Source organism: Haliotis cracherodii, unplaced genomic scaffold, assembly GCF_022045235.1.
Source record: "Haliotis cracherodii isolate W230 unplaced genomic scaffold, xgHalCrac1.p SCAF_3, whole genome shotgun sequence".
Lineage (NCBI taxonomy): Eukaryota > Metazoa > Mollusca > Gastropoda > Lepetellida > Haliotidae > Haliotis > Haliotis cracherodii.
The window spans coordinates 67,942,868-67,970,580 of NW_027266286.1; the positions used below are offsets into that span (position 1 = coordinate 67,942,868).

The following is a 27,713-nucleotide window of genomic DNA, read 5'->3' on the forward strand; positions in this document are numbered from 1 at the left end:
CTCAGGTGATGATACATTTGTAATATGGAATAAAATAAAATAAATAAAATAAAATATATGAAATGTGTGTGGCGAAAAGTTTTGTTACTGATATTACGGAGCACCTAAGACAGACTTAGCTGGGTTTGACGTCGCTTAGAACGGTATTCCAGTTATCAGCTTGATGTGGAAAGAAACCCATGGACACTATTAAAGGTCTCAGCTGTTTACCGCTTTGGTATGGGTATGGTGCTGACAAACTTTGTACATAATAAGGCGAACTTAACCGGGATTCGAACACACAGGAACACTCACTCTCCTACCCAGAATTCCATGCGACCAGCATGGTACCTGTGCCACACGCCAGCGCCATGTGACGATTCGTCACATCTTACACAGTCCATTCAAGATATTGCATATGTTTTTCATCTGTTTCATGTTTGACAAGTCTACATATCTAGATAAACATTTATCACAGAATGGTTAACTTCCATTGAGAAAATATCCTAAATCGTGAAAAACTATTTCCATTTGCGTAGTTATCCTATGTTTACATTGGTTGTACGGCTCCACGTGCTGTCATCGAAGCCCTACGGAGAGCTAGCGATACCGCCACTTTGTTAATATATGTTGTCATGCAACTCACTGTCGCAGTTGTAGTAGCATATTTATATAATCATGCAACACAATATGTAAAGCACCCCCAAATGCTTGCATTTTTCCGTTCTATTCTGATTTCTGATCAATATTCTGATTTACAAACAAGAGAAAAGTCCGGTCACGTGATATGCAAATTAGCCTGTGGCAGTGGTGTTATGCTGAGTCACCACTGCACCGGAGTGTGACGAACACCTAAGAAGAATCCTTAACTGACAAGAATAAATATTAATCAATTAAAACTCAACCCATTGCCAATATGTAAGCAGTGATTTGACAATACGACGTTATTATTCCAATGTCTCGGTGCATCTTTAGCCATTGTCCAAGCCACAACGTGGAACAGTACGCGGAACGAAGGACATGCATGCGGCCTCTGAAACTCACGTGATTAATCCAACTTTTATTAAGCATTGTGTAAGCATTTACTTGTATTTAAATCTTGACCACTTCTGATATTGAACCTTATATTATGAATGGCGGGTGCTACCGGTAGGGCAGGACATGTTAATCCTTTTCGCGAATACCTGGAGTCATCACTGATTTTCAGTGATGCCCTCATTTAATTTCCACAGCTATTTGCCCTTTACGCCAAGTGGAATCTGTTACGGCAGAAAATCTAGGACGGTCATTCTCTTGCATTGACAATTTATGTTTACAGACAATATGCCTAGTTTCTCGTTAAGACTGTATCCCCCATCACACTTGTAATATAATTATGCAGGTTGACGGATAGTGTTTAAAATTAAACATTTCATCATCCTCTTGCTCTTAAACATCTCGTCTGTTCGGAGAGCGGAAGGTCATACTCAGATCTATAAAAAATGTTTTTTGTTATTATCCTGCCTGTCGCAAAAGGATAACACAAGGATTGGTCGGCTCGTTGTCAGTATACGCTGTCTCATTTGGGAATCCATGATAAACCACGGCATAGTATCAGTGGGACAGCACTAAAACGGCTATTAAGTGCTAGAGAGAGAGAGAGAGAGAGTAGCAATAGCGCCGCACACGTGCGACGAGTGTCACTCCTGATTTTGACACTTACAAGGAGTGAGTAAGTGAGTGAGTGAGTGGGTGAGTGAGTGAGTCACGTCGGCAATATTTCAGCCATAATGTGACTTGAACGAGTTAGACAATATTAATAAAAACTGTCGACGAAGGACAGTATAATAACTAGCAATACGTCACAGATTGACTTAAAACTCGTAGAAAACACTAAAATTATCTGATTATTAGGATACGACACGATATAAAAACGGGGCTATAGATCACCACTTACAAGGAAGTTCGATTAATCTCAGTTGACCATTATATCTGTCCATCTTATTGATTCAGCATATCATACAGTTGTGATTTACTTGATTCAATTCATTGTTTCTGTATGAAGTTTATGTATGTGCGGCGTCTGTAACGATCTGAACGTATATGGGCTATTGGCATGATGGACGCTGGAGGAAGTCACAGTGTAGAAGCCAATACGTACGTTCCCTATTTCACAGTATGTGATCAGCAGACTGCGGCACGGGTTCGAACAAACCCAAAGGTTGACGATGCACCCTGATCTGGGCGTCCCAGTTCAACCACATGAGGACAGGATCGATTTTTCTGAAACCAGACTCCGCGAAATCGAGCTCAAACGGCGAATCCAATTACTGCACACGTTCACGAGGCTACTGGAGAACGAGTTACGGGTCAGACGATTAGAAGTCGTCTACATGCAGCTCACCTCCATGCTCGACGGCCACGTGTTGTGCCGCCCCTTACATGTCGTCATATTGCCAACACACACGTCAATGGTGTACACAACGTCGATACAGGGGCAATCGACGCTGGGCCACTGTCATGTTTTCAGACTCGTCCCGATTCTCTTTGCAATTACTTGATAGGTGTGGTCCAAATGAAAGTCAAGCCAATCTCAGCCTGAGACCTCATGCACAGATTAGGTGGTGTATTTGAACATTACCGAAAAGACATATTATACATTTTGTTTCATTTTTGATATTCAACCCAGACACAACCCCCAACCATCATAGATTCTCTTTTCTGGTTTAAGTGCATTCTTAAACTTCTCCTCTGAATACATAAAGGGGAAGAAGCTACAAGTTTGTGCATATGATCATAACTTTGGTATCTCTGAATAGTTATTAGCAAATTTAAATCTGATGTGAACCATATATTGAAAAAGAAGTTTTTGCGTTTTGCTATTTCTCCATGTTTTTCTCAAATTGAAAACCACTGGCACTTTTCTCGTTTTTATCTTGAAACTCGTGTTAAGTCAACCCGTGATGATTCCGGGGTAGAATAGGTCTTCAGCAACCCATGCTTGCCTCCCCTTGAAGATCCGGGGTAGAATAGGTCTTCAGCAACCCATGCTTGCCGTAAACGGTGACTATGCTTGTCGTAAAAGGCGACTAACGGGATCGGGTGGTCAGACTCGCTGACTTGGTTGATGCATGTCATTGATCCCAATTGCGTGGATCGATGTTCATGATGTAAATCACTGGATTGTCTGGTCCAGAATCGATTATTTACAGACCGCCGTCATATAGCTGGAATATTGCTGAGTGCGGCGTTAAACAACAAACCGACCAACCAACCAATCTTATGTGATTGAAAATGTCAACGCCAGAGAATAATCTCGATTATCTGCCGAAACAGATTCCATTAGGCGTAAATGGCAAAATTGTGATGAAAATTTTATGAATGGATCAATGAAAATCAGTGAGGATACCAAGTGTTCACCAAAAGGATCAGCATGGCCGGCTCTAACGGTAGCGACCCGTGATGATTCCGGGGTAAATAGGCCTTCAGCATATAGCTGGAATATTGCTGATTGCGGCGTTAAACAACAAACCAACCAACCAATCTAACGGTAGCACTCGCCACTCACATACATTTCAAAAAAGGTTGAGCATTCATTCGTTGCCTGTCGCCAAACTCAGCAATACTTCTGTCTGAATCTGATACAAACAATCTAGTGATCAGTATCATGCGTATTGAACCACGTCATTTTGGTACAACGCCACTCCAAGTATAACCACACCATCCATGGTATATGGTAGAATAGGTCTTCAGCAACCCATACTTGCCGTAAAAGGCGACTATGCTTGTCGTAAAAGGCGACTAACGGGATCGGGCGGTCAGGCTCTCTGACTTGGTTGATACATATCATCGATCCCAATTGCGTGGATCGATGCTCATGATATTAATCACTGGATTGTCTGGTCCAGACTCGATTATTTACCGACCGCCATCATATAGCTGGAATATTGCTGAGTGCGGCGTTAAACAACAAACCACTATCCATAAAGGTAATTCCCAGTGAGCAAGGAAGGGTGAACTCCCTGTAAAGGTCACCGCAACATGCCATATTTAGTAAATTCCTCTGTATGTCAACCATAGTAGCTCTCAGTAAAATGTAAAGTCCATGGAATTTTAATAATTTGTACAAGCAGTTAAGTACCCAAGCAACTGCGAAATGTAAACGCCCTATTATTCGACATGAAGGGGAAGTATGCGATGGGAAAATTGATCTCACTCGTGATACAATTTGGTACAGAGGTTGCCATCATTTTGAATTTATATGCATATATTCAGAAAGGACTATGGTTTCTCAGTTGTTTGTTTGGTTTCCAACTTGGTGCATAGATGAAGTTAAAGTACTCATGTATCTTGGCATTGTTGAAAGTAATAAGGTGAGCTATATATCTAAAACTGAGGTGGAACTGTCTTTGATTTAATTGAAGTAGTCGAAATATCCGATTCGCAGTCAAAGAGAAACAAAACAGATCAGCGAGGTGAGGTGGACAATGAGTACCCATGGGGATACCTTCTATTAATTTGACAAAGAAATCTAGTAACTCACATATATTGGCATGTTGGTATTTCTGAGGAGTGTTACTACAGTATCTGTTTTTACAAATTGAGCATATCCCTTAAAAATTGTAATACAATTAAATTTCCGAACTCCTTTGATGGAAACAAAAAACATTTTTTTAAAAGAATCAGCAACCCATGCTTGTTATAAGAGGCGGCTATGCTTCTTGTAACCGGCAACAAACGGGATCGGGTTAGTTGATGCCTGTAATCGAATCCCATTTCCGTGGACCGATGCTCATGGTACCAATCACTGTCTGATCCATACTCGATTATTTACAGACCGCCGTCTTATAGTTGGAATATTGCCGAAGGCGGCGTTAAACAACAAACCAACCAACCGACCAAGATTCACATGTGAACAACTCTTCTGGTCTCTTATTTTCTGTCAGTATTTAATTGGGCCTTCTTTGATTGTTGTCAGGCTTATTGTTGGTTAGTTTTGACGAAGATATGGTGGTGCATTTGCTGGAACCTGTATATGAATTCTTACGAAGCTTAGGAATTTAGTATAAAGCTGGAATGGATTTATTCACAGATGGTACAAAAATGCCACGAATACTTTACATTCAAGGTAAAGCTTTCAAAAAGCTTTATGGTTGACATATTTTGACACATCAGTTACAAAAATTATGTCCGATGCAGTTCCCTATTTTGACTTGAACCATATGTTCCCGTGTTTTTCAGGTGAACAATTGACTTGCCTTTGCATGTGTTTGTGACGGGTGTCACCGGTGGGGCAAGATACGCTCACCTTTTCGCGAACACCTGGTGTCATCACTATTCATAAACACATGCTCATGATATAGTCGGAATCGTGCAGTCGTCTCTATTATTATGAATTATTCAGATCAGCTGATCCGATTTCCTTTATACACCTTCAAAAATCAGTTTAAATAACATTTGAAATCGGAAAACACCTAATCTCTATCTCCTCATTATATTTCACACCAGTAATATATATTACATTTACCATGTAATAGGATCACGCCATCAGATCAAACAATTCCCATTGTATTTTACATTTTACATTTTTACAATTGTTACCCGTTCAATTGGTCGTGTAGCCTAGTGGTTAAAGCGTTCGCTCGTCACGCCGAAGACCCGGGTTCGATTCCCGACATGGGTACAATGTGTGAAGCCCATTTCTGGTGTCCCTCGCCGTGATATTGCTGAAATATTGCTAAAAGCGGCGTAAAATCATAATCACTCGCTCACTCCACCCACTTTCAAAATCCTACTAGATCCGCCTCTGAAACAGGATATTTTATAGCAGATTTGGTATATTTGAAATAACCCAAACATAGGGCACACTGTTGCCGTTCCTGATTCGAGCTCGTATTGACAGTAATTGTGCTCTGGCAGTGCTTAGTGTCAACAGCGAGAATGTCCTCTCTGAATAAGTTTCTTAAACAATGGTTTGTAAAAGGAGAATGGGAGTGTTCAAGTATGACGGGTCTCCTAGCTACAACTAGTACTATATGCGACCTATATACTCAACGAGAACACAAGCTCTCGCTTCGAAGTAAACTTATTTGAATTTCATATTGCACAATTTATAACGTGTATAACCATCAACGATTCACGTCCATGCAAGCATAAATAATTTTGTTGTTGTCAGTGACGGCCTCGAATAAATTGTTACTTATGTGGTTCAGTCGTGCTTGAACGCTGGACAGCTCAAAATTTGAAACTTCATGTACAACCCTAATACTAATACCAGGCAAAGTCCCCGAAACAGAGAGACAACAAATTCATCTCGACCAGAGCAGATGACCTATATCTGGTGTCGCTCAGCCAATCACGCACAGTTCTCTTGGGGAACTCCCGGATATGATTATATATAGCATCTGGGTTTTTCCGTATTTACTTTCAGAAAGAAGACCACCAGTGTGCTTGTTATTGAAACTCTGCCATTCTATACGTGTCCCTTCCTCACTGATAGCTGCAGAGAAGCGAGGTATGTATGACGACACATTATGTTGTTTGTTACAGCAACGTGGCATGTTCTATGCACGTGACCTGTGTCCCCCTTCACTGGCACAGTCAGCGGCTGAACACACACACTTGTACACGTCACACCATGCTCTGGGACGTGATGATATTCTTAGCATGGGGATCTTTTCTGTTTCACTGGTATTATAAGCATTGGATTCCACTCCTGGTTGTTTAAGAATCATTTCTAAAGAAAGATAGACACACCGTATTTCCTCTAATAAGCGCCTCGGTATAATTTATTCTGTGAACAAGCTTGCAACATTGACAGGTAATGGAGGCCCGGCGCTTAAAATTTCAACTACGGTGTTGTAGCTGGAGTCACTAATAAATAGACAATCAATTGAATTTTACAGCTTTAATTTAACTATGTCTTAAGGGGTGTGTGATAGAATGTATTAGGAAGGTATGTGTAACAGTGTATCTAATGATGTGTTTAACTGGTAGTTAATATATTGTACAGTAAACTACGTATATGACGAATACGGTTATTACAAACTGATTGATATAAGGAACTATGTTTTTGTTCCCGGCCATTTTCTGTATATGTTATCATATACAATTAATAGATATAACGAATAAACTTATAACGAAATAACGGATATAGCGAAGTCACTTTGTGGTCCCGTGGCTACTCTGTCAACGACAACGTTTATGTTTACATATAATCTATGAGCTGCTCACGTGACACTAAATAAGTACATTATTTAGTATTACTATCATATATTCTAGGGAGAAGTAATTGATATCTAGCATACCCGGCGTTTACAGGAGTCTCGGCGATTATCAAAGAGCCGGTGCAGGAGGCTCAAATCAATCCCCGGCCCAATTCACTCTAGGCTGAGATCAATGTACACTGCCTTGGACCTGGGCTGAGATCACTCTAAGAGTGAATTGGTCCTAGGCTGAGATCACTCTAGAGTGACTTGGACCTGGGCTGAGATCACTGTACACTGCCTTGGACCTGGGCTGAGATCACTCTAGAGTGACTTGGTCCTAGGCTGAGATCACTCTAGTGTTACTTGGACCTGGGCTGAGATCACTGTACTCTAGTGTTACTTGGACCTGGGCTGAGATCACTCTACTGTTACTTGGACCTGGGCTGAGATCACTCTAGTGTTACTTGGACATAGGCTGAGATCACTCTAGAGTGACTTGGGTCTAGGCTGAGATAATCCCCCCCCAAAACATAATTTTTTTCGCTCCTCCTCATAAATATTTTTCGGCAATGACAGAAAAGGTATTCGGTCACCACGAAATATTCCAGCCATTTATTGACCTTCAGAATTCATTCTTAAAATCAACAACAGTCGTGATGTTCTAGTAGGGTTTAAGTTCTCACAGTGGAATCATGGTGCGCTGTACAAGTGAGTATATTGGACTTAACGCTGCTTTGAATAATATTTGAGTTTTGTCAGTGTACGAGACTCTATTTAATAATAATACAATTATATCTCCGCTTCTGCTTTCTACACTACCACAGGTACCTGTCAACCGTGGTACAGCTAAAAATACTGTTCAAAGCGACGTTAAACCCAACTTACTCACTCAGCCACTCAACTTAATCTAAGTCCTGACCAAGAACGCGCCCATCCTCTCTCTTGTCAGGTAGTATGACAACAACTCGTAGCTGTTTTTATCATCTGCCTATTCACCTGCGCACACTACCAGCATTGATATAGAATGACAAATTCCAAGTTCGGCACGTTCACATTTTCAGCGCTTACGTCAGACCGTCAGAGATGGTAATAGAAACACACAAGCTGAAAAAAAGAAAGTTAAGTGGAGCGCCGCTTTGAACAAAGACAATAAAGAGAAAATATATGAAGGGCACAGACTGCAATAAGTTAGAGGTAATAATAGTCTCGTGAACTTACCATGAATAACTTAACGCTGTTGAAAGCAGGTTTACACTCAAACCCCATCTTGCCTGTACCAATTTAATCAGGAAACCTAACCTGTCAGACCATCACTGTCGGGAACGTCTTCACATACATAAAGGGAGAGAACTTCATACTAATGATTTGTTAAGCCGGAGATGTATCAATCAGGGCGTTCTCACTGAGAATTGAACCGTGCGGATTACCGAGGTTCACTGATTTTGACCTGTTTGGAAATAAGAAGAATGACTCTTTGGAAAGGCGAGCCTGTCACAATGGGCATACAATTACTGCGTCACATTACCAGAAGGAGTTTAACTCAACCCCGAAATATAATGGGTGGTACTGAAAATATCCAGTCTGCTTCGAATCTAATTTTCCCTGAATGTATTCATTAATGGAAATATGTGTCGCATAATACAACGACATCCAGTCACCACGTACCAGGGACCATTGAAAATTCATTTTCTGTATGCGTAGTTTGACACCAACTGAACTTACATTGATAATACATCGGGGTGGCGGCACACTTCTTACGTTAAACCTATCCTTGTCTATGTCCGAACTTGATCTTCTTCCGGGTAACCATTTAACTGCGTCATGAACACAAGTGCGTGGGTCGAAGTTAGTCATCAAATGATATATTCTAATTGCTGATGGGAGTAGGACATAACATTATATTGTAATCTAACCTAATCTAAGTTATGTGATCATGGCAAAACATTTGTAAAAAGTATTTTTGGAAAGATAACATTAAGCATATATTATAAATATATATATGATTTAATTTTGTGTGTGTGTGTGCGTGCGTGCGTGTGTGTGTGTGTGTGTGAATGTGTGTGTGTGTATTACACTGCGACGTAACCATTTATCCAAATGTTTCTGGCTTATCAACAAGCTGCTTATGAACAACTACAACAGGAGATCTAGACGCGTAATGCTGTTGCCCATAGAAGAGAATACAGACTATAGTGACCTTGTAATGTCAGGCTGACACTGGGGCCCGTATCAAAATCAAAATTTCACGATTGATTAATAATTGTCGGTCTACTCATTCTGATATAAATCTAAATAAATTTAAAAATAAATATCAATCAGTATCTTCTGCAGACGTATTTTATTATCATTCTGACTGGGATAGTTATGCTCGTTTTTAGAAAACAATATGATCGGTGATATTCATAGGCTTTACTTCCTGGTCTGAGAGATAGGATTGATAACAAGGCCTGTGGCGACGTGAACAGTTATACCCCGCTACGTAAACAGTAATCATCACAATAGACAATCGATCTCTCTCACAACACGGGGTGTTCATCACACGAGCAGGTAACGACAACTTGCGTACGTCGTAAGACCCGTCCAGTATTATGCAATTTCAAAACAGTTATTCTTGTAAGTTTAATGTTTAATGCTGAAAGTGTTGGTAATCTGAAGCTAGTAACATATTTTAAGGAAGAAATGTTAAAGTTGGATTTCATAGCCTGTTTCACTGACATTAACATGTGGCGACTATTTCTGAAGTTGTGGGCTAGCGGGGCTCTGTTCTAAGGGAGCTAACTCTTGAAGCCTTCGTCTCGTTCAACGCCCTTGTTCATGTGTGTACAATGTCTGTGCCGAACCCACATTGTCGCGATTCCTTTTCCTCCACGTTTAAAGCGGGGAAAGTAATATATTAAATATTTCACGTTATGTATGTTTTGTGCTATGAGGAAGCAATCGTAGGTATATTAACGTCCACACGGTCGCAATTCCTTTCCTCCACGTTTAAAGTGGAGATAGTAAATAAATAAATTATATGTTCAGAGCAGGCTACACATCATTCACGTTGTGTGTTGTGTGTTGTGTGTTGTGTGATGTGTGTTGTGTGTTGTGTGTTGTGTGATGTGTGTTGTGTGATGTGTGTTGTGTGATGTGTGTTGTGTGATGTGTGTTGTGTGATGTGTGTTGTGTGATGTGTGTTGTGTGTTGTGTGATGTGTGTAGTGTGTTGTGTGTTGTGTGATGTGTGTTGTGTGATGTGTGTTGTGTGTAGTGTGTTGTGTGATGTGTGTTGTGTGATGTGTGATGTGTGTTGTGTGATGTGTGATGTGTGATGTGTGTTGTGTGATGTGTGTTGTGTGATGTGTGATGTGTGTTGTGTGATGTGTGATGTGTGATTTGTGTTGTGTGTTGTGTGATGTGTGTTGTGTGATGTGTGTGTTGTGTTGTGTGATGTGTGTTGTGTGATGTGTGTTGTGTGTTGTGTGATGTGTGTTGTGTGATGTGTGTTGTGTGTTGTGTGATGTGTGTTGTGTGATGTGTGATGTGTGTTGTGTGATGTGTGTTGTGTGTTGTGTGCTGTGTGATGTGTGATGTGTGTTGTGTGATGTGAGGAGTCATGCGTGGGTATATTAACGTCCTGGGAGATCCGGGGAAGAACGTCTTCAGCAACCCGTGCTTGTCGTAAGAGGCTACTAACGGGATCGTATGGTCAGACATGGTGACTTGGTTGATGCATCTCGTCGTATCCCTATTGCATAGATCGATGATGTCAGTCTCTTGATTGTCTGGTCCAGACTCGATTATATGACCACCGTGTCATATAGTTGTCGGTGGTTTTGTATATAATTGTCCCTGTTACTATTATCATTACTGTCATTATTATCATTGCGCTGGAGGTCGACAGTCGGGATCGGGTGGTCAGGCTGGCTGACTTGGTTAATGCATGTCATCGTATCCCAATTGCGTGGATCGATGCTTATGATGTCAATCACTGGATTGCCTGGTTCAAACTCGCTTATTTACAGACCGCTGTCATATAGCTGGAATATTGTTGAGTACAATAGAGTTATTGTTGATTTAGAGAACAAACAAACAAAACAACCTACTCGGAAATTACCAGTCACACGATCAGCAGGCGTATCCTTAAACATTAATCCACTATGGTTGCAAAACAATGAACGATTAACTGTGTTGTTCAAACACCTCTTTCTCAGTATGTCTATTATATATATTTCAGATAATGGCAGACAAAGCAGAGCAGATGCCTTTGCTTCCTGTAAGAGAAACTTTCAAAAATACTTTCAACAAAATATACTGTGGGTTAAAAGATCTCAAGGACTATATACCGGAGGACGCCATCCGGTCTTACACGGAAGTGACGTCACAGCTGAAGGCGCTAGAGGAACATGTGAAAGATCTGGTGGTACAAAGAGGGTCGTCGGTATCCGGTGCGCATTATCATATTGTATATCTATGACATAAATGACTGTGCATGCCGTTTTCCATAACCCGAATGAGAGAGTGTGGATGGTTTTCAACGCTTTTAGAAGTGTTTCAGGAATATGAAATTTGGGTGTCAAACCCGGGTCATCGCGATCGGTGGGACGAACGAACGCTTTTGTTATTTGTTATGAAACGCAAACATAATCCAATTGATGATAATAATGTGTGTGTTTATACGCCAAATTCACATCCTAAAGCATGCTCCGCTACATTATCATCACGGTCAATGGATCTGTGTGCACTCGAATGAATCTCTCTTCTGTCCGGGGAGGCGCTAGAAGATTAACAGTCACATTACCATCTCATTCTTCTGAGTGTCATTCACTGCTGAATGAACAGAGGCTTTTACGATCGAAATCTCTTGCCCTTAGAGACAACACGTGTCGAGGTGCCAAATACGGTCACCCAACCCACTACTCACCGCGACCAACGTTGCTAAACTTCGCCTGATTTGTGTCCCATAGAAGAGTTGCGAGACAGATTTTTGTAAAACTGAACTGAGCACTGGGCATGGCAAATCTGTAGAGCTGCAGGAAGTCCTGTGAGACGTTTGTCGTGCTGAAAGACCTATCGGTTGAGTCGAGCAAAGCATTGCACAACGGGGCTTCTGAAGACTTGGTTGATGTATTTGGCCTGCCTTAGTAACTATTCTCTCAGTCTCAGTGTCCAACTGCAACCAATTACATCCCGTATCACCATGCTTGGACAGCCTTATGGTTCCCTCCACACAGCTCACCTCGCGTGTTACAAACTTATCATCTGTTACAGTTACAGAAATGCAGCATCTGCTCTAGTTTATGAAAAGGGTCGTTCTCCAACTCATTCTTGGGTAGCCCACTGTAGTCTGTTTTGCCAAAGGCTAGCTGTAATGACAGGAAGTCGGGCTGGTCGGTGGATGGATGACACTGATTTCAAGGCGTCGCCTGACTTGTGTCATCACTGATGGCACTGTGATGAATGGAAATGGCCCAGTGCTGTCTCAAATGCCCCAGAACATAGTTACCCCCACCCGCAATGTTTTTCCATGATTCTTAAAGAAAACGGGAGAATATAATGCCCTGTTTAATGTGATGTTAAGCTTATATCCAATCTTTTGGAGGGACCTCCGATAGCTTTACTGGAAAATAAGCCGTTGTATATATTTTATCGCAAAATGATTTTGATCCAGAATCTGTACGGCTAAGGCCACCATAATCTTATTTCTGAACTAAACTATCCCAAAATTATCTATAAACGCATGGGTAAATCCGATCCCAGATGATCATAAGCATGATTTCACTGGGTTGGATCGATACAGTGGAAACGGACACTTGAGCCTCAATGGATGATAAAGGGCTAACCAAGGATATGTTAATTAATCCGCTGTACTCAGGTGTAGGGTGGTTGGGAAGAAGATTAGCCTTTGAATGTGACAATGAGTGAGTGAGTATGGTTTAACGCCGCTTTTAGCAATATTCCAGCAATATCACGTGTCGTGATTGAATGTGAGAGACTTTGAGACTATGATCGAGGATAAACTTTTGTTTACAAGTTATATTAGTTTGTTTATTTGTTGTTTAACGCCGCACTCAGCAATAATCCAGCTATATTACGGCGGTCTGTAAATAATCGAGTCTGGACCAGACAATCCACGCAAATGGGATACGACGACATGAATTAACCAAGTCAGCGAGCCTGACCACCCGATCCCGTTAGTCGCCTTTTACGACAAGCATAGTCTCTTTTAACGGCAAACATGAGTTGCTGAAGACCTATTCTACCCCGGATCTTCACTGGTCTAGTGGGATGACACCATCTGCACACGGTATTGACTCTGGCTTCAATGATTGACGACGATGTGTGTGTTTCAACTCGATACTTCCGGTGATCATTATTGACGGTGGTTACTGTGACATCTACTGAGTGGCCCATCTTTGGTATTGTATGAGGCGTTGAAACATCCATGGAGAAGGAAAGTCTCATTACGATTAATTTGAATTGGCAACCGTCTGTACATTCCGAGCAGTGCTGAATACACCCGAAAGCCTAATCTCGTTTGTTTCTCTGTCGTCTTGGCATGAATGTTTTATCAACAAACCGAATGTCCGAATGACTATTAACATGTGCATATTTCGTTTAAGTGGACTTTCAAGTGACGCAAGCCGAAATTCAACCCATGACTGTTTAACGTAGTGCGACCGATATAGCTGCACTGACTGTCACACATCACCAAATTCAACCAATGCATGTAGTCAGTCTTTATTGGACCGCCTCCTTGGTCTAGAGGTAGAGCGTCCGCCCGGAGAGCAGTGTTCGATCCCCGGCCTCGTCATACCAAACGACGTTAAAAGATGGAACTTGTTGTTACCCTGTCTGGCGCTCGGTATTAAGGGGCTAAAACAAAGACTGGTCGGCTCGGAGTCAGTATACTGTGTCTGAGTGGGGTATTCTCAGTGAGCCAGAACTAAATAGGCAGTCCGGACAAGTGTAAGCGGTCACGCACACACACACTGTGCAATAATCTTGGACGCGACGCTAAACCCAGTTTCACCTTCACAACCGGTCCATATTGTACCCAGGCCTAAAACAATGAGTGGCGTAATGTTAAATATTTCTTTCTCTCCACAGAAATATCTCTTGTGAACCAAGCAGATCTCCCCGAGGAGAAATGGGAGCCCCTGGGTCAAGGTAGTTTCGGGGCGGTGTTCAAAGTCCGCTACCAGGGGAGTGATTCCGCCATCAAAATATTCACAACAGACGCGAGTTCCAAACTGAGGGAGATGGATGCTGAGACCAACCTTCTCAGGTACATGATCTACTCTAAGTCCTACTGAAGCCGTGTCGTGATGATCGTAATGAGCCCGATTTTGGTAATGATTAAAATAGTTAAGTTAATAGCGCAAGATTCCACTTTGCATATGGCAAAGCGATTGACGTTGTCTCTTTCATCATTTATAGTTTTTGTTTGTTCATTTATAACAAAATAAATTTGGAACATGGTTATTTTAGAGGCCTCAGTCACGACAACATCATCGCCTACAGAGGGACCGGATACGTAACTACGGAGAGACTGAAGGAACTAACTCAGGACAACCTCGAACTGGATGATTGTGGGGACTCCATGCGGTTCATTATCATGGAGTACATCGAGAGAAACCTGGACACTTATGTTGAGCGGAGCAAAACACCCGATGCACCGGTAAGTTCGTTTAAGTGTGTTTGTTTGTTTGTTTAACGCCACACTCAGCAATATTCCCGCTATGACGACAGCCTGTAAATATCAAATCTGGACTAGACAAACCAGTGATTGATCTAAGCAACAATCCACGCCGTTGAGGTACGATGACACGCAATCAACCAAGTCACTAAACCTGACACCCTAGTATCCATTATGTCGCCTCTAAAGACCAGGATAGGTTGCTAGGGACATATCCGCACAGGGTTACAGCGGGTTAGTATTCTGTTCATATCAGTATTTATTAATGAAGCATGAGATACTTTTTCATGTCGAAATTAATAAAGCTCATTGATAATCTTGATCAGGTCATTTCACATGCACCACAAAACAGGAAACGTTCACGAAGAAATATATTTCAGGGGTTGACAGTTCAAGAAACATGGATAATTGGACAGAAGATCGCCAGTGCCTTGAATTATCTCCATGGTAAGGGAATTGTTCACAGAGATCTGAAGCCGGACAACATACTGGTAAGTATTGCTGAGTGAGATGTTGGCCATATCGCAGTTACACTCTCCTGAGATTTGAGCAATATCCCAGGCATGTCATGACGAATACTCTTGTTTGATACCACTCTCAACCAAAATTTGAACTCCCCTCAGTGACCATTGAGTGAATGATCGACAAGATGGAGCGTGGGCTCTTGAGTCAGTTAGGTGTCAGCTTTCTTAAACGATTGTTTCTTTCTGTGCCATATCTTAACAAAAGGCAAGTCACTCACGACATAACTGTTCCCTCGATAGTAAACCCGGGTGTATCTAAGTCATATATGGTGCGACCTATACTATTCTCCATTCGAAACTGTCCGTGTACATTTGTTTTCGAGATACTGACTTTAGATATACTACTTCGAATGTTGTGCTGCTTATCGTGGTACATGTAGCTGATAGGCTCATGAGAGAGTTCTGTTGGGTGTGTCATGTCTTTATAAATAGAGGTATCGAATCGAATTGAAATAAAAGATTTAACTGAGATTGATCATGGCAGGGGACATAAGGCATGGGCTTCACACCTTGTTCCGATCACGTACGCGAAGGCAATCGACACCAGCCTACCCAACCGCCCACCCACAAGATCTACACTATGTTCATAAAGATATTAATGTTGAAATATAGGGACATATTTCATGACATATGTTAATATATCGCTAACTGATGGAGTATTAAGGTTTAATTATGTGATTGATTTTACAATTTAATTAGGTCTCGTTTCCTGGTGCCTCAGCAATAAATATATTTTGGTCCAACCCATTTTTATACGAAGGCAATAATGAAGCAGATAAATATAGTTATCCGATCGTTATAAGAAAATCAGTACCAAAATAGTTCGTGGAAAGGTGTTGGCGTTTCCGGGAGCAATTACCGTCTTTTCTTCAATACCCAGAACTCCAGCCAAACCAAATAGAAGAATAGAGACTCCGAAGAACTGAAGTTGGGTCTCTAGTTTTTTATACCATTGTGATGACGTGACGCCATGGTTTGTCAGAGAAATCACTGGAATCGACAGACTTTCATGATTTCTCCATTACAAAACACACGGCGGGTCTAGTAATACTGGGGGCGGTCGGGTAGCCTAGTGGTTAAAGCGTTTACTCGTCACGCCGAAGGCCCGGGTTCGATTCCCGACTTGGGTACATTGTGTGAAGCCCATTTCTGTTGTCCCCCGCCGTGATATTGCTGGAGTAGTGCTGAAAACCGCGTAAAGCCAAACTCACTCACTCACTCTTGTTGTAAATGTATGTACCCCCTTTTCGAAACAAAATTTCGAATATTGCCTATCATACCTCGAAGAAAAGAGACCTGGTATCCGATATACGCCTGGTAATTATAGTGTACTTAATAATTAACTCCGGGCATCTACTATCACAAATACGGTAATAAGTTTATTGTGGCCTTCATGTTGCCTCAAACTGACATGGAGGCATTACTATCATCCTACACTGGTCTGAATGATGCTATAAATATGCATGTCGCTTACAGCTTATTAATCTTTATTCAAGTACGACTCAGGAAAACGCATTGTGAAGGTAGCTGACTTTGGCTTGGCTTGGAGGAACGACTTCGTCAACACCAAGTATGTGTTCGGATCAACCGGTTCTCAGCGGGGGTTGAGTCTCAGCTCCAAGAAGTCCCCGGCAGGATCTACGGTAATAAAATAACTACAAAGTATGATATATATTTCCATTTAGAATGACTGAGTGAGCTGCTCACCCTATTCATGTCATCCAACATTCGCCCTTGATTTATCAGCAATATATCTATGCTCGTTGGTTTCACCAAAGTATGAATTCTAAGTCTAAGACCCACATGTCTTTGGTTTTTCCTTCAACATTAGAAAGACATTCCGTTAAATACTGTTAATTATATAAATACTTGAATTATTGTAGTGAGTGAGTGAATTGGGTTTAACGCCACTTTTAACAGTATTCCAATTATATCGGATATCACGGCGTGTCAGTTTAATGTGGGAGGGAAGTCCGACGTGATGCAGCTCTCAGACGTTTACCACTTTGGTGAAACCCACGAGCACGGGTATGGTGCTTACAAACCTGGAAAAACCTCGAAACCATAGTCAAAGGTATGATCATTGGGTTCAGGCATGCCCAAGGGACGCGACTCTGCAAAGCGAATTTCGGTGCCTCAGACGACTGGGTCATCCGTATCCCGTATTATTGAACTGACAGTCTAAATGCAGAGGTTAACAGGACGAACACTGAACCATATTTGGAATGCACTATAATTAAATTCATCTGTACTAATAATTATGTTCAAATTTAAATATTCATAAATTTCAGCGGACGTATAAGCATCTCCGATGGGGACCGCCTGAATTGTTCGACGAGGACTCAATAAAAGGTAAAAAGAAGTCTAATCCTGGATGTAGGCTGAGCTAAAATTCCGGGCAAAAGAAACTTCTTTGAAACAAACAAGAAATGATTAGTCGACGGTGACGTATTTGATTGGGGAGCGAAAACTTTCACCAGTGGGCCACCCCATCACAGATGATAGCACTTCACCTTCGCTTTATCCTTTACTAATTCTCATTACATAATGTGTGCACTGCTCAACTTCCGATGATGCTTTTCTTTGCATCACTTTCATTGTGGTAATGAGGATGTAAATGTCTGTTGCAGATGTCCCAGCCCTAGACCGCTACAAGAGAGGAGACATTTGGTGCTACGGGATGATCATGGCTTTTCTCATCACTGGACAGAAACCCTTCGCCAACCTGGTAACGGATGACATTGATAGAGAGGAGCTGGAAGGAATTGGGGTGACTCCGGTTCGCCTTCCCCAGAACCTTCAGCCCGAGCTGAGGGTGATTGTGGAGAGTTGCAGACAGGTCAAGGCCGAGGACAGACCGACTGCACAGATGTTGCTTGGAAAGTATGACAAAGGTACGATGGAAAATTTCTTCCAGCACTATACGGAGCTTCTGGTATCTCTTGTGCAGAGGACCCGTGAAGATCCGGGGTGGAATAGGTCTTCAGCAACCCATGCTTGCCGTAAAAGGACACCATGCTTATCGTAAGACAGTCCAGTGATTGATGTCATGAGCATCGATCTACGCAATTGGGATACGGAGACACGCATCAATCAAGTCAGGGAGCCTGACCACCCGATCCCGTTAGTCGCCGCTTACGACAAGCTTGGATTACTGAAGACCTGTTCTAACCCGGTACTGCGGTGGTTATCAAAATAGCTACTTGAGTGGTTTAGGGGTGTTTCAGCTTGTTAGTTATTGGTCAATTTAAATCAGATGTGACTTTGTAGCGTTGAGTAATTTGTAAGATTGGATCCTATAACTAAACTCTTTCTTGTCTAATCCCGACATTACTATTAATGCCTATCTTCCTTGACACACGTTATTATTCTGTCGCAAAAAGAAATGTGTTTTCTTGCATGAGAACAACATTACATAAAATTCATTATATATATTCAATCTTTGTACAATTTGACTTACACTTCGCTTTCCTTGTATTCTCATTACGATGTGTGTAGGTATATCTTGAACTTTTGAGGTCATCATTGTTTGATACGTCACTACAAATCAATGTTATGCCATTTGCTAAATACATATATTTACCTACATGTAAACGAGACCGCGTCATACCAAAAGACGTTAAAAGATGGTACTTGTTGTTACCCTGCCAGGCGCTCGGCATTAAGAGGCAAAAACAAGGACTGGTCAGCTCAGTCTGTATACTGTGTTTGAGTGGGATCTTCATGTTAAACTGCGGCATGGCATCTAAGTGGGCTAGCACTGTGCTGAACAAGCAGCCACACACACGTTCATGCACGTCTCTATAAAAGTGCAACAATTTTGGATGCGACGTTAAACCCCATTTCACCTTATATTACCTCACCTTTAACTACAGGAAGAAGAACTTCACCGATATTTACTGAAAACGTCGATACAGACAATGTAGGAATTTTAACTTTTGAGACATCCGGCAAATGCATTCGGTACTTGTGCTTCAAAGGTTCAAGAGCAACCTCAAATCTGAAGTGATATGTTTTTCCCCCTAATTGCTTGTGTTTAATTATGCTTCGCGGAACCCGAACAAAGGTAGACAACTCTGCACGTGGCATTTGCAAACTACCGTCCATGTGATCAACATGACAAAAGGTCTTCTTGTGACACACATGCAGATTGAACGTTTTGTCAACAAGTGCGTCACCGAGTATCTGAATGTAAAAGAAAAACGTCACAAGTGAACACGCCGGATGTAACTGGAATACTGTTGAAAGCGGCGTTCACCCAACCTCACTGAAATGACAATATAGAGATATCAATTTTATGCAAAGGGAAACGCATAACCTAGTTATGTTAGGCGCGAAAGTTTCTACGACCAGCTTTCCTTCCCTAAGTAATAATCGTTCAATTCCCCCATCGTGAGAAACAGACCGAGTTTATTGCATGTCACGGGAGGTGATTAAATCGGGTTCTATGGCCTATTGCTTGTCAACCGTTGTTCATGATGACAACCACTGGTTTGCCTGCTCCAATCTCGACTATTTCCAGGCCTCTGGGCCCCGCTACACAAGGTCATCTTAGCGCTAGTCAGACTTCTATGTTAAAGTATGTGAGTTACGATCGTCTTAAGGCTACGACCGTTTTGTGGAACGAAGTCCTGGATACTTCTGACTGCGGCGTAAAACATCATACACTCATTCGTCACCATGTTACTCACTCGCTCCACTACTTATTCCAGAAATGAAAGAAACGTTTTTGAAGGCGCCCGAAGAGCAGGAATTCTTCACGTGTGCTTTCATGCACAAGACTGACATCTTCGTTGCTGATTCTTGTGTATCTGAGGCAGGTGTTCATAGCTCAACATAGAATTCTTTGTGATGTTTTTTTTTTTTTTTAAATACAGATTTTAGCATTTTACGACAAACGTTATTACCAGGAACCTAAGAAGAGGCACAACATCGTCGTTTAAGCAACTAAATTTTATATATCTGGGTGGCCGAGTCGTCTTCGGCAGGCCAGAAACCTATGATTGTGGGTTCGAATCCCGGTTCGCCCGGATTATGTTTCTAGTTTTGTCAGCACTATACTCGTGCTTGTGGGTTTCACCGAAGTGGTAAATGTCTGAGACCTGCATCATTTCGGGCTTATCTCCCACATTGAGCTGACACGCCGTGATTTCACTGGAATAATGTTAAAAACGGCGTTAGACCCAACTCACTCACTCACTCACTCACTTTAACATTAGGGAGTCAGTAGCTGTCGATCAAAGGATAATGATGACATTGGATAAGTTCATGTCATCAAACCCAACCTCGCATACAGTGGTTTGTCTGGTCCAGTGTCTTATATTCAGGAGATAATAAAGCAGGAATATTGCGTCCTTAAGCAACTTTCATTCACTCTGATATAGTTTTATAATGTCTGATTATGAATTACCTTAACACACAACAAATAATAGAAATGTTTCCACATGTAGCGCACTGAAGGATTTTTCAAGACCAGGATTCGACCACAAGGATACGACCACTCGTTCCTTCTGTGTCCTGTGCAGACCGAGGATGCTCCTTATCACCCGACTCCCCCATCAGATGAATGGGACTTCTTTATGGCATACAACGATAGTCTTGCTCAGTTTAAAGGGAAGGCCAAGAGGAAGGAGATCGATGACAATCCATTTGTATCCCTGAAGGGGCTGACCATTGCCAGACCAGGCGCCGAGGAAATACAGCACCTGGAACTCAGGTAAGATGTCTATTTGGGTCAACTTGGCTGTTCCGCACCTATACATTCACCGCTCACCCCTTTCTGTATTCGAAAGGAATGACACTAGTTAATTACGAATGGTACCTCGTGCAGCTATAGAGCAATGATATTGTTCATGTACACTTTTGTTTGAATTCAAAAGCAAACTGAAATCCTTTGATCACTTGTATTAAATTCACGACTTTAACCAGTGTGAGTTCTATCCTGAGATATCTACCATTCTGTCAAATTGTTGTTAATTCAAGGCAAACTGTGAGGCCATAGGCCCATAGTTAAAAATATTTCAAGGTTTGCGGTGTCTCTTCAAACCAACAATGCATGTATGAATATAACATTTAAAGCTGACATGAGTTTGCAAAACAAATTGATATTTCGATATGATGTATACTTCTTTGGAAGGTATTTGTTTCTTAATTGAAGATAGAATTGAAACACAAGTATATTATGATACCCATTTTCTACAGCATTAAGGTTACAAGATGTAGAGATATTGTTAGACTTTGAAATGTGCAACTGTAGACCAGTAAATTGTAATAACCTGCTGACTATTCGAGCTAGCGAGACTCGAAACTTTTTTATTGTAACAGATACGCGATATTCTTTGAGTATCAATTGTTATTTGAATAAAATAGGTATATGAGTGGCGTTTTTCAGTCCACATTTGCTGAAACTATATCTTTAGCTCTTTGAAGAAATAATGACATACACATTTTCATATTTGACAATTCTATCATGACGGCCAAGTTTAAGAAAATGCTTATTTTATATTGGGGTCTGCTCGCTCCGTTCCACATTCAATGGATCGCCGTAAATTGTACAGGTAGCATAGACTTTATTTCCTACTTTAACAAAATACAGTGTATTCCTGGCCCACTTCAACGTTCAGTAGGGGCGGTCGGGTAGCCCAGTGGTTAAAGCGTTCGCTCGTCACGCCGAAGACACGGGTTCGATTCCTGACATGGGTACAATGTGTCAAGCCCATTTCTGGTGTCCCCCGCCGTGATATTGCTGGAATATTGCTAAAAGCGGCGTAAAACCATACTCACTCACTCACTCAACGTTCAGTAAACTGGTATAGTTAGAAACATAGTGCATTCAGTGAGGAATAATCAACAGTTGTGTATTACACATCTGATTATTCAACAAGTAGTGTAGGGTACATTTATTCTGAATGTTTCCAAATCACCGAAACGTACTGATATCTAATGGGATATACCTATGCTTGCCGTAGGAGGCGACGAAATGGGTCAGGTGGGCAGACACTTGCTCATGGTATCACGCACTGGTTTTAGTGGACGCGACTCGGTTATTCCCAGGCCGACGTAGCTAGAATATTGCTGAATGTGTAGTCTTTCTCATTCCTACCTACTTCACTTATCAATCAAAACCGTCAGCCGCGGATTTGACGCAACCCATTAACCATACAAATGAGTTCATTAACTACGGACATGTACAGGTACGTCCAGTCAACCTACTGCCACCACCGAGCCATGAGGGAGATTTGGATGAAAGAACTGACCCCAACGGAACGCCATGTCGAGGTGCCCTGCAAGGCGATTGTTCATCCGTTCTACAGCACGTCCTTTGGGCTCCATGTGGCTATTCTGACCAATGAGGGGCCGGACGAACACCAGAAGTTCATTTTCTGTCGCAGGGCAAGACGTGCAGGTAAATATAGAGACTCACTATAATTTATACAAAGGGGAAAAATGTAATGATATCTGCATACATACAAGTCTTTTAATCTGTGTGAATGCAGCTTCTCGAGGCAAAAACGTCCACTAGCCTTTTTTATCAAAGAAACTAGGCTTTGATATAGACTGGTGGACACGCTTGCCTCGGGAAGATGGTGTGTGTGGGCTTCAAGGTATTGGTCGTTCGTCGTTTACATAATCGGCATTGTAATTCAGCATTATTCGGTATTTACAGAGCGTATTTACACATTTACTCTTTTTTTGAACACCTGGTGTCTTCACTGATTTTCAGTTATCCATTCATATAATTTTCACCATTGTTTAGCCTTTCACGGTCAGTGGAATCCGTTTCTATAGATAATAGACCCTGAGGTGAAGTGAGATGAAATGGGGTTTAGCGTCGCGTTCAAGATTATTGCACATATACAGCGATGTGCATGCACGATGTCCTTGTTTTAATCACCTTAATGCCGAGGCTTCAAGGGAGTTACCAACAGTTACCATCTTTCAACGTATATTTGTACGATAATCTACCTACTCCTTGATATCCAGTGTGACACTGCCATTGTTGATTTTATGACAACGAAATAGTAAGTAAAGACAATTTGTTTTATTCCAGGTGTCTCAAGCCCGGGTGTTCTCACATGCGGGGCTGTCGAGAGTTGCTCAATCAACGATTTCGTTGATGCATCCGAAGGTGGTGGTAAACGGGTTGATTTGGTCAAAACTGCCGCTAGAGGTCTCCACGAGGAACTAGGTCTGGAACTGACCGGAAATGACCTCGAGGCCATTACCCTAAATACCGTATACCTCAAGTTTGACACTCACGAATGGGGGATGTGTGGATTTGTGGATCTCACCGATGAACGAATCAGCGGGGGTCACAGAATAAGCGCGCAAAACCTTGAAGCCAGATTCCTTGGTGGCGCCAAGGACAAATTTGAACATGATGCCATTGTAAAAATTGAATTCAAACTGGACACCATGGTGGATTTCGTCTTCGAGAAACACCATGAATTTGCCAGTTCCGCGAAGCTTGTAGTTGTGAAGGTTCTTCAGGCGTTTTTTGGCGTGGATGCTGTCCAGCGAGCATTTGAGTTGAAGGGGGAGTAAAACATCGTCAGATGTTTTATGTAATGTGATAGTAACGTGGACTAGTGAAATTAGTTCCGATATAGAATCCTCCAAACGCTGGCAAAGATAAGCTATAGGATTGAGGTGAATCGAGTGCGTTAACCCATTGTCTCCGGCAGTATAATATCAACGGTTTGGGGGTTAATTGCTCTTTTCGGTCAGACAAAATGTCATTACCTTATGCAAGCATTACATGTACATATATGTCCCTGGCAAACATTTGTACCTGAAGAAGCACCGATAGCCTATTTCGAGGACATTATTAACACAGAGCACACTTTTTCTGCAACCTTTCGTGCCTATTCTCCATTAACAAAGACCTGATAATTGAATATCAAGAACTGTTTCCTGTATATCATTATGATTATGAAATTAACAAAACAAAAGTGTGCTTCATTAGAAATCCATATGCATTATGTTACGATCATGTTGTTTATAACGTGCAGACGCGTGCGTCGTACCATCCTTCACACCTTAAATAGACGTCAGCGCGATTAAGTTGATACCAGCTGTTAACTTCAAACAGTCCACTTGTAAACAACAGTCTAAGTGTATTTGCTCTTAGTTATATAGAAACGAGAACATATGTCAGTGTATTTCTCTGTACATTGTATCAATGTTAACAGTCTGGCAAAAGAAAGTGTACAATTGAAAATTGGATTTGACTATAAGATTACAAACGTAGTTAAAGCGTTGTTAAAGCGTTCGCTCGTCGCCGAAATATTTGTTTAATTCCCCACATGGGCATGTACAATGAGAGAAACCTACTTCTGGCGTTCCCTGTCGTGATTTTGCTGACAAAACTTGTAAGTGAAAATGACTTTTTAAATAAATTCTGTGAAAATCTATATTTTGCAAACTATTCCAGGCACACACTAATGCAATGCGCCCTAAATATAATTTTGTATTTTGACATTTTGTAGTTTGCATAACTGCGACCTTTTTACCATCTACTCGAATTGTTTCAGTCTTCGGTTTTACCCTTTCATTTTGACCAGTACAATCTACATATTCCCCCTAAACTGGGGTGTAACTGTTTAAACTCTTAATGTTCAAACACGAATCTGCTTATTTTTCTAGAGTGTTTTGAGTTTCGATTTTCTGAAACAGAAACTGAAATTAATTCCGCTGAATGTGGGTTCGAATCCCAGATACGATCCGTTCATGAGTTGTCAGCACCACGCCCGTGCTTGTGGTTATCACCAAAGTAATCAACGTCAACGCTCTCGTCACTTCAGGCTTTCCTTCCATATGATCATCCACAATCATAGGATTCTGACACGTATAAGGGGCGCAACTTGGACAGTGACTAGCGGCGCCTCAGATGTCTGGGTGTCATCTACTGAATATTTCTACACGATTACTCTGAAATAATGCAATCAAAATTCGATTTAGTAATATCAAAGTTCTATTTTATATATATTTTAATCGACATTGTGATATTATGTATTCATTTTTACTGTGTATTAGGTATCAGCATAGTCACATGAGATATCTACGGTACATGTTTGTATCTTCTTTGAGCAGAGATTTCTTATGAATATGTATAATATTACGCCATTTATTGATATCTAAATATACCTATGTTTTACTTCCATCGTAAAACTGAGATGAAATAGTAAAACGGTGTTTCATAACCTTTGTTTCAAGAAAGAGTAGCCTCCCCTGGACCAAAACGCCCGCACGTCAGTTTATTTGGCTTCCGAAATTTCGATTTTCTGAATCTCGATGAATTGTATTGCATTCTGTAGACGTGAATCGTCGTTTCAACAATTAACTTAAACTTCTTGTCAGACGACGCACGGGAAAAATACAAATAAAAAAACATTTCCAAAATCCAAAGGAATATCTGCGAAAAGCAGGGCCTGTTGTACAGTTTCAATAATGTCATAAACATGTGTTTATGTATAGAATCACTGTCAAATATTGATACCTTGATACTGTCACAAACACATACAAAGGCATGTCAATTGTTCATCTGAAAACAAAACATGGAAACATATAGCAGGAGACAAAAATAGGGAATTAAATCGGATATTATTTGCGTCACTGATCCTTCATGTATGGAAAGGACCTCCACATGCCTACCATAAAACGTTTAGAAAGCATTGGAGGTTGTAAGCCATCGGGATCGACCATTTGATTTTCGTGATGTGCGCGAGTGTATATATATATGTGTGTGTGTGCGTGCGTGCGTGCGTGCGTGCGTGCGTGCGTGCGTGCGTGCGTGCGTGAGTGTGTATTTTTGTTTAAAAAATGAATTGTCCCCGGAAATTAATGATTGTACTTCAAACTGTGAAAGAAAGAAAAGAAATTACCTGCCACTAAATTACACGTGTTTTTCTTTAAAGAAATTCAGTCTCATAGTTTCAAATATATATATATATCCGTTAATCTACGAGTAGCTGCGTTTATGTCACTTTCAACTAATCCTCAGTATTCCTCAAACACTCGGGTGCCGTTGTACAAAACAACCTTAGCGACTGTCTTAAGTCTGTGTTAAGTTTGGGGAGTTACGCTCACCTTAGCGCTAAGATCGCTTTGTACAACGCCACCCTGTTCAGTTAAATAGGTCTTCAGCAACCCATGCTTGCCGTAAAAGGCGACTATGCTTGTCGTAAAAGGTTCGCTGACTTGGTTGATACATTTCATCGATCCCAATTGCGTGGATCGATGCTCATGATATCAATCACTGGATTGTCTGGTCCAGACTCGATTATTTACAGACCGCCGTCATATAGCTGGAATATTGCTGAGTGCGGCGTTAAACAACAAACCAACCAACTAACCAACCAGTAAGAGTACAACGTAGCAATTCTTGGAAGTTGTCTGTTTCACTTTCAGGAAGCTTATATCTTATTGTGGGAATGTAAATGACTTGCGAACAAAGTTATCAGATAATGATTTTATCTCATTTTCCCACAGATATGACATTATTGGCCTATCAGAGCCTGGGTCAAAGATATTGACCACAAAGATTTATTTTTCGATTATATCTATTACAGTGTTAATGCAGTAAGAAATGCTCATTATGGGCGATTAACCGGATGAATTGTGCTACTTATAAAAAGATCATTGAAACTTTATAAAATATTTGTACACAATGGCCATAATGCGGTTTTTGTTATTCGAGAAGCCTTTATTTGCACATGATAAACTAATTTGTTATGATCAATGTATGTAAACCCTGTGCATCAGCTTCAATCTCATTAAAATCAGATCTTAGTTCTCGCTATCGCTAAAAACAGATCTCTGGACATCCCATTACGGATCACGTCAGACCGACCTTGCGCGAATTTGGACCGACCAATGGAAGGACTGACAAGAAGTCGACATTAGCCAATCAGAAGTTAGCTTTCTCGTGCTTTACGGCACTAAATTCAAATTGGCGACTACGCTTCGAAACATATTATGACACATTCTCGATAAAAAATTTGAAACCTGAAAAAAAGAACATTCTGGAATGGCAAATATATGGTCTAGATGGAAGGATTCAGTCGTTAAACCCGTAACTATCGTTCGGAATACCCCGTGTTAAAGTTTTCGAGGTAGCATTATTAGAAATCACATTCCGACTGTCACTTTCATGATCTTGATTGGTCGGATGAAAGGTCGTAATGGGATGTCCACAGATCTTTGTTTAGCGGTAGCGAGAACTAAGATATGATTTTAATGAGATTGCATCAGCTTTAACATTGTCTCGAGAGGGGAATCTCTACGTCTGCCAGTTACGTGTTCATTTCAAACCGTTCCCCATGGCGGGAGGCGAGATGCACGT

General features: G+C 41.3%; 1 protein-coding gene across 2 annotated transcripts; it reads left to right on the top strand.

Annotated features, from left to right (window-relative positions):
- Positions 1-9,658: 9,658 nt before the first annotated feature.
- Positions 9,659-24,627, top strand: LOC139474299 (uncharacterized). Of its 2 annotated transcripts, none has more exons than XM_071257252.1 (12): positions 9,659-9,728; positions 11,385-11,595; positions 14,258-14,435; positions 14,639-14,828; positions 15,227-15,337; positions 16,867-17,013; positions 17,662-17,722; positions 18,001-18,264; positions 20,083-20,186; positions 20,821-21,086; positions 22,564-22,775; positions 23,421-24,627. In XM_071257252.1, the coding sequence occupies exons 2-12, from the start codon at positions 11,388-11,390 to the stop codon at positions 23,912-23,914; spliced, it is 2,235 nt and encodes a 744-aa protein (XP_071113353.1). In that variant the 5' UTR covers positions 9,659-9,728; positions 11,385-11,387; the 3' UTR covers positions 23,915-24,627. The 2 variants fall into 2 exon arrangements, with proteins under 2 accessions (XP_071113353.1, XP_071113354.1); XM_071257253.1 differs by having other exon boundaries at positions 9,697-9,713.
- The last annotated feature ends 3,086 nt before the right edge of the window (positions 24,628-27,713 follow it).

Excerpts from the sequence above, each read along its gene's own strand:
- LOC139474299 (XM_071257252.1), top strand. The coding sequence starts at position 11,388 with ATGGCAGACAAAGCAGAGCAGATGCCTTTGCTTCCTGTAAGAGAAACT. Across the intron at positions 14,829-15,226 it reads GCAAAACACCCGATGCACCG|GGGTTGACAGTTCAAGAAAC; the intron begins GTAAGTTCGTTT and ends AATATATTTCAG. Across the intron at positions 18,265-20,082 it reads GCTTGGAAAGTATGACAAAG|AAATGAAAGAAACGTTTTTG; the intron begins GTACGATGGAAA and ends TACTTATTCCAG.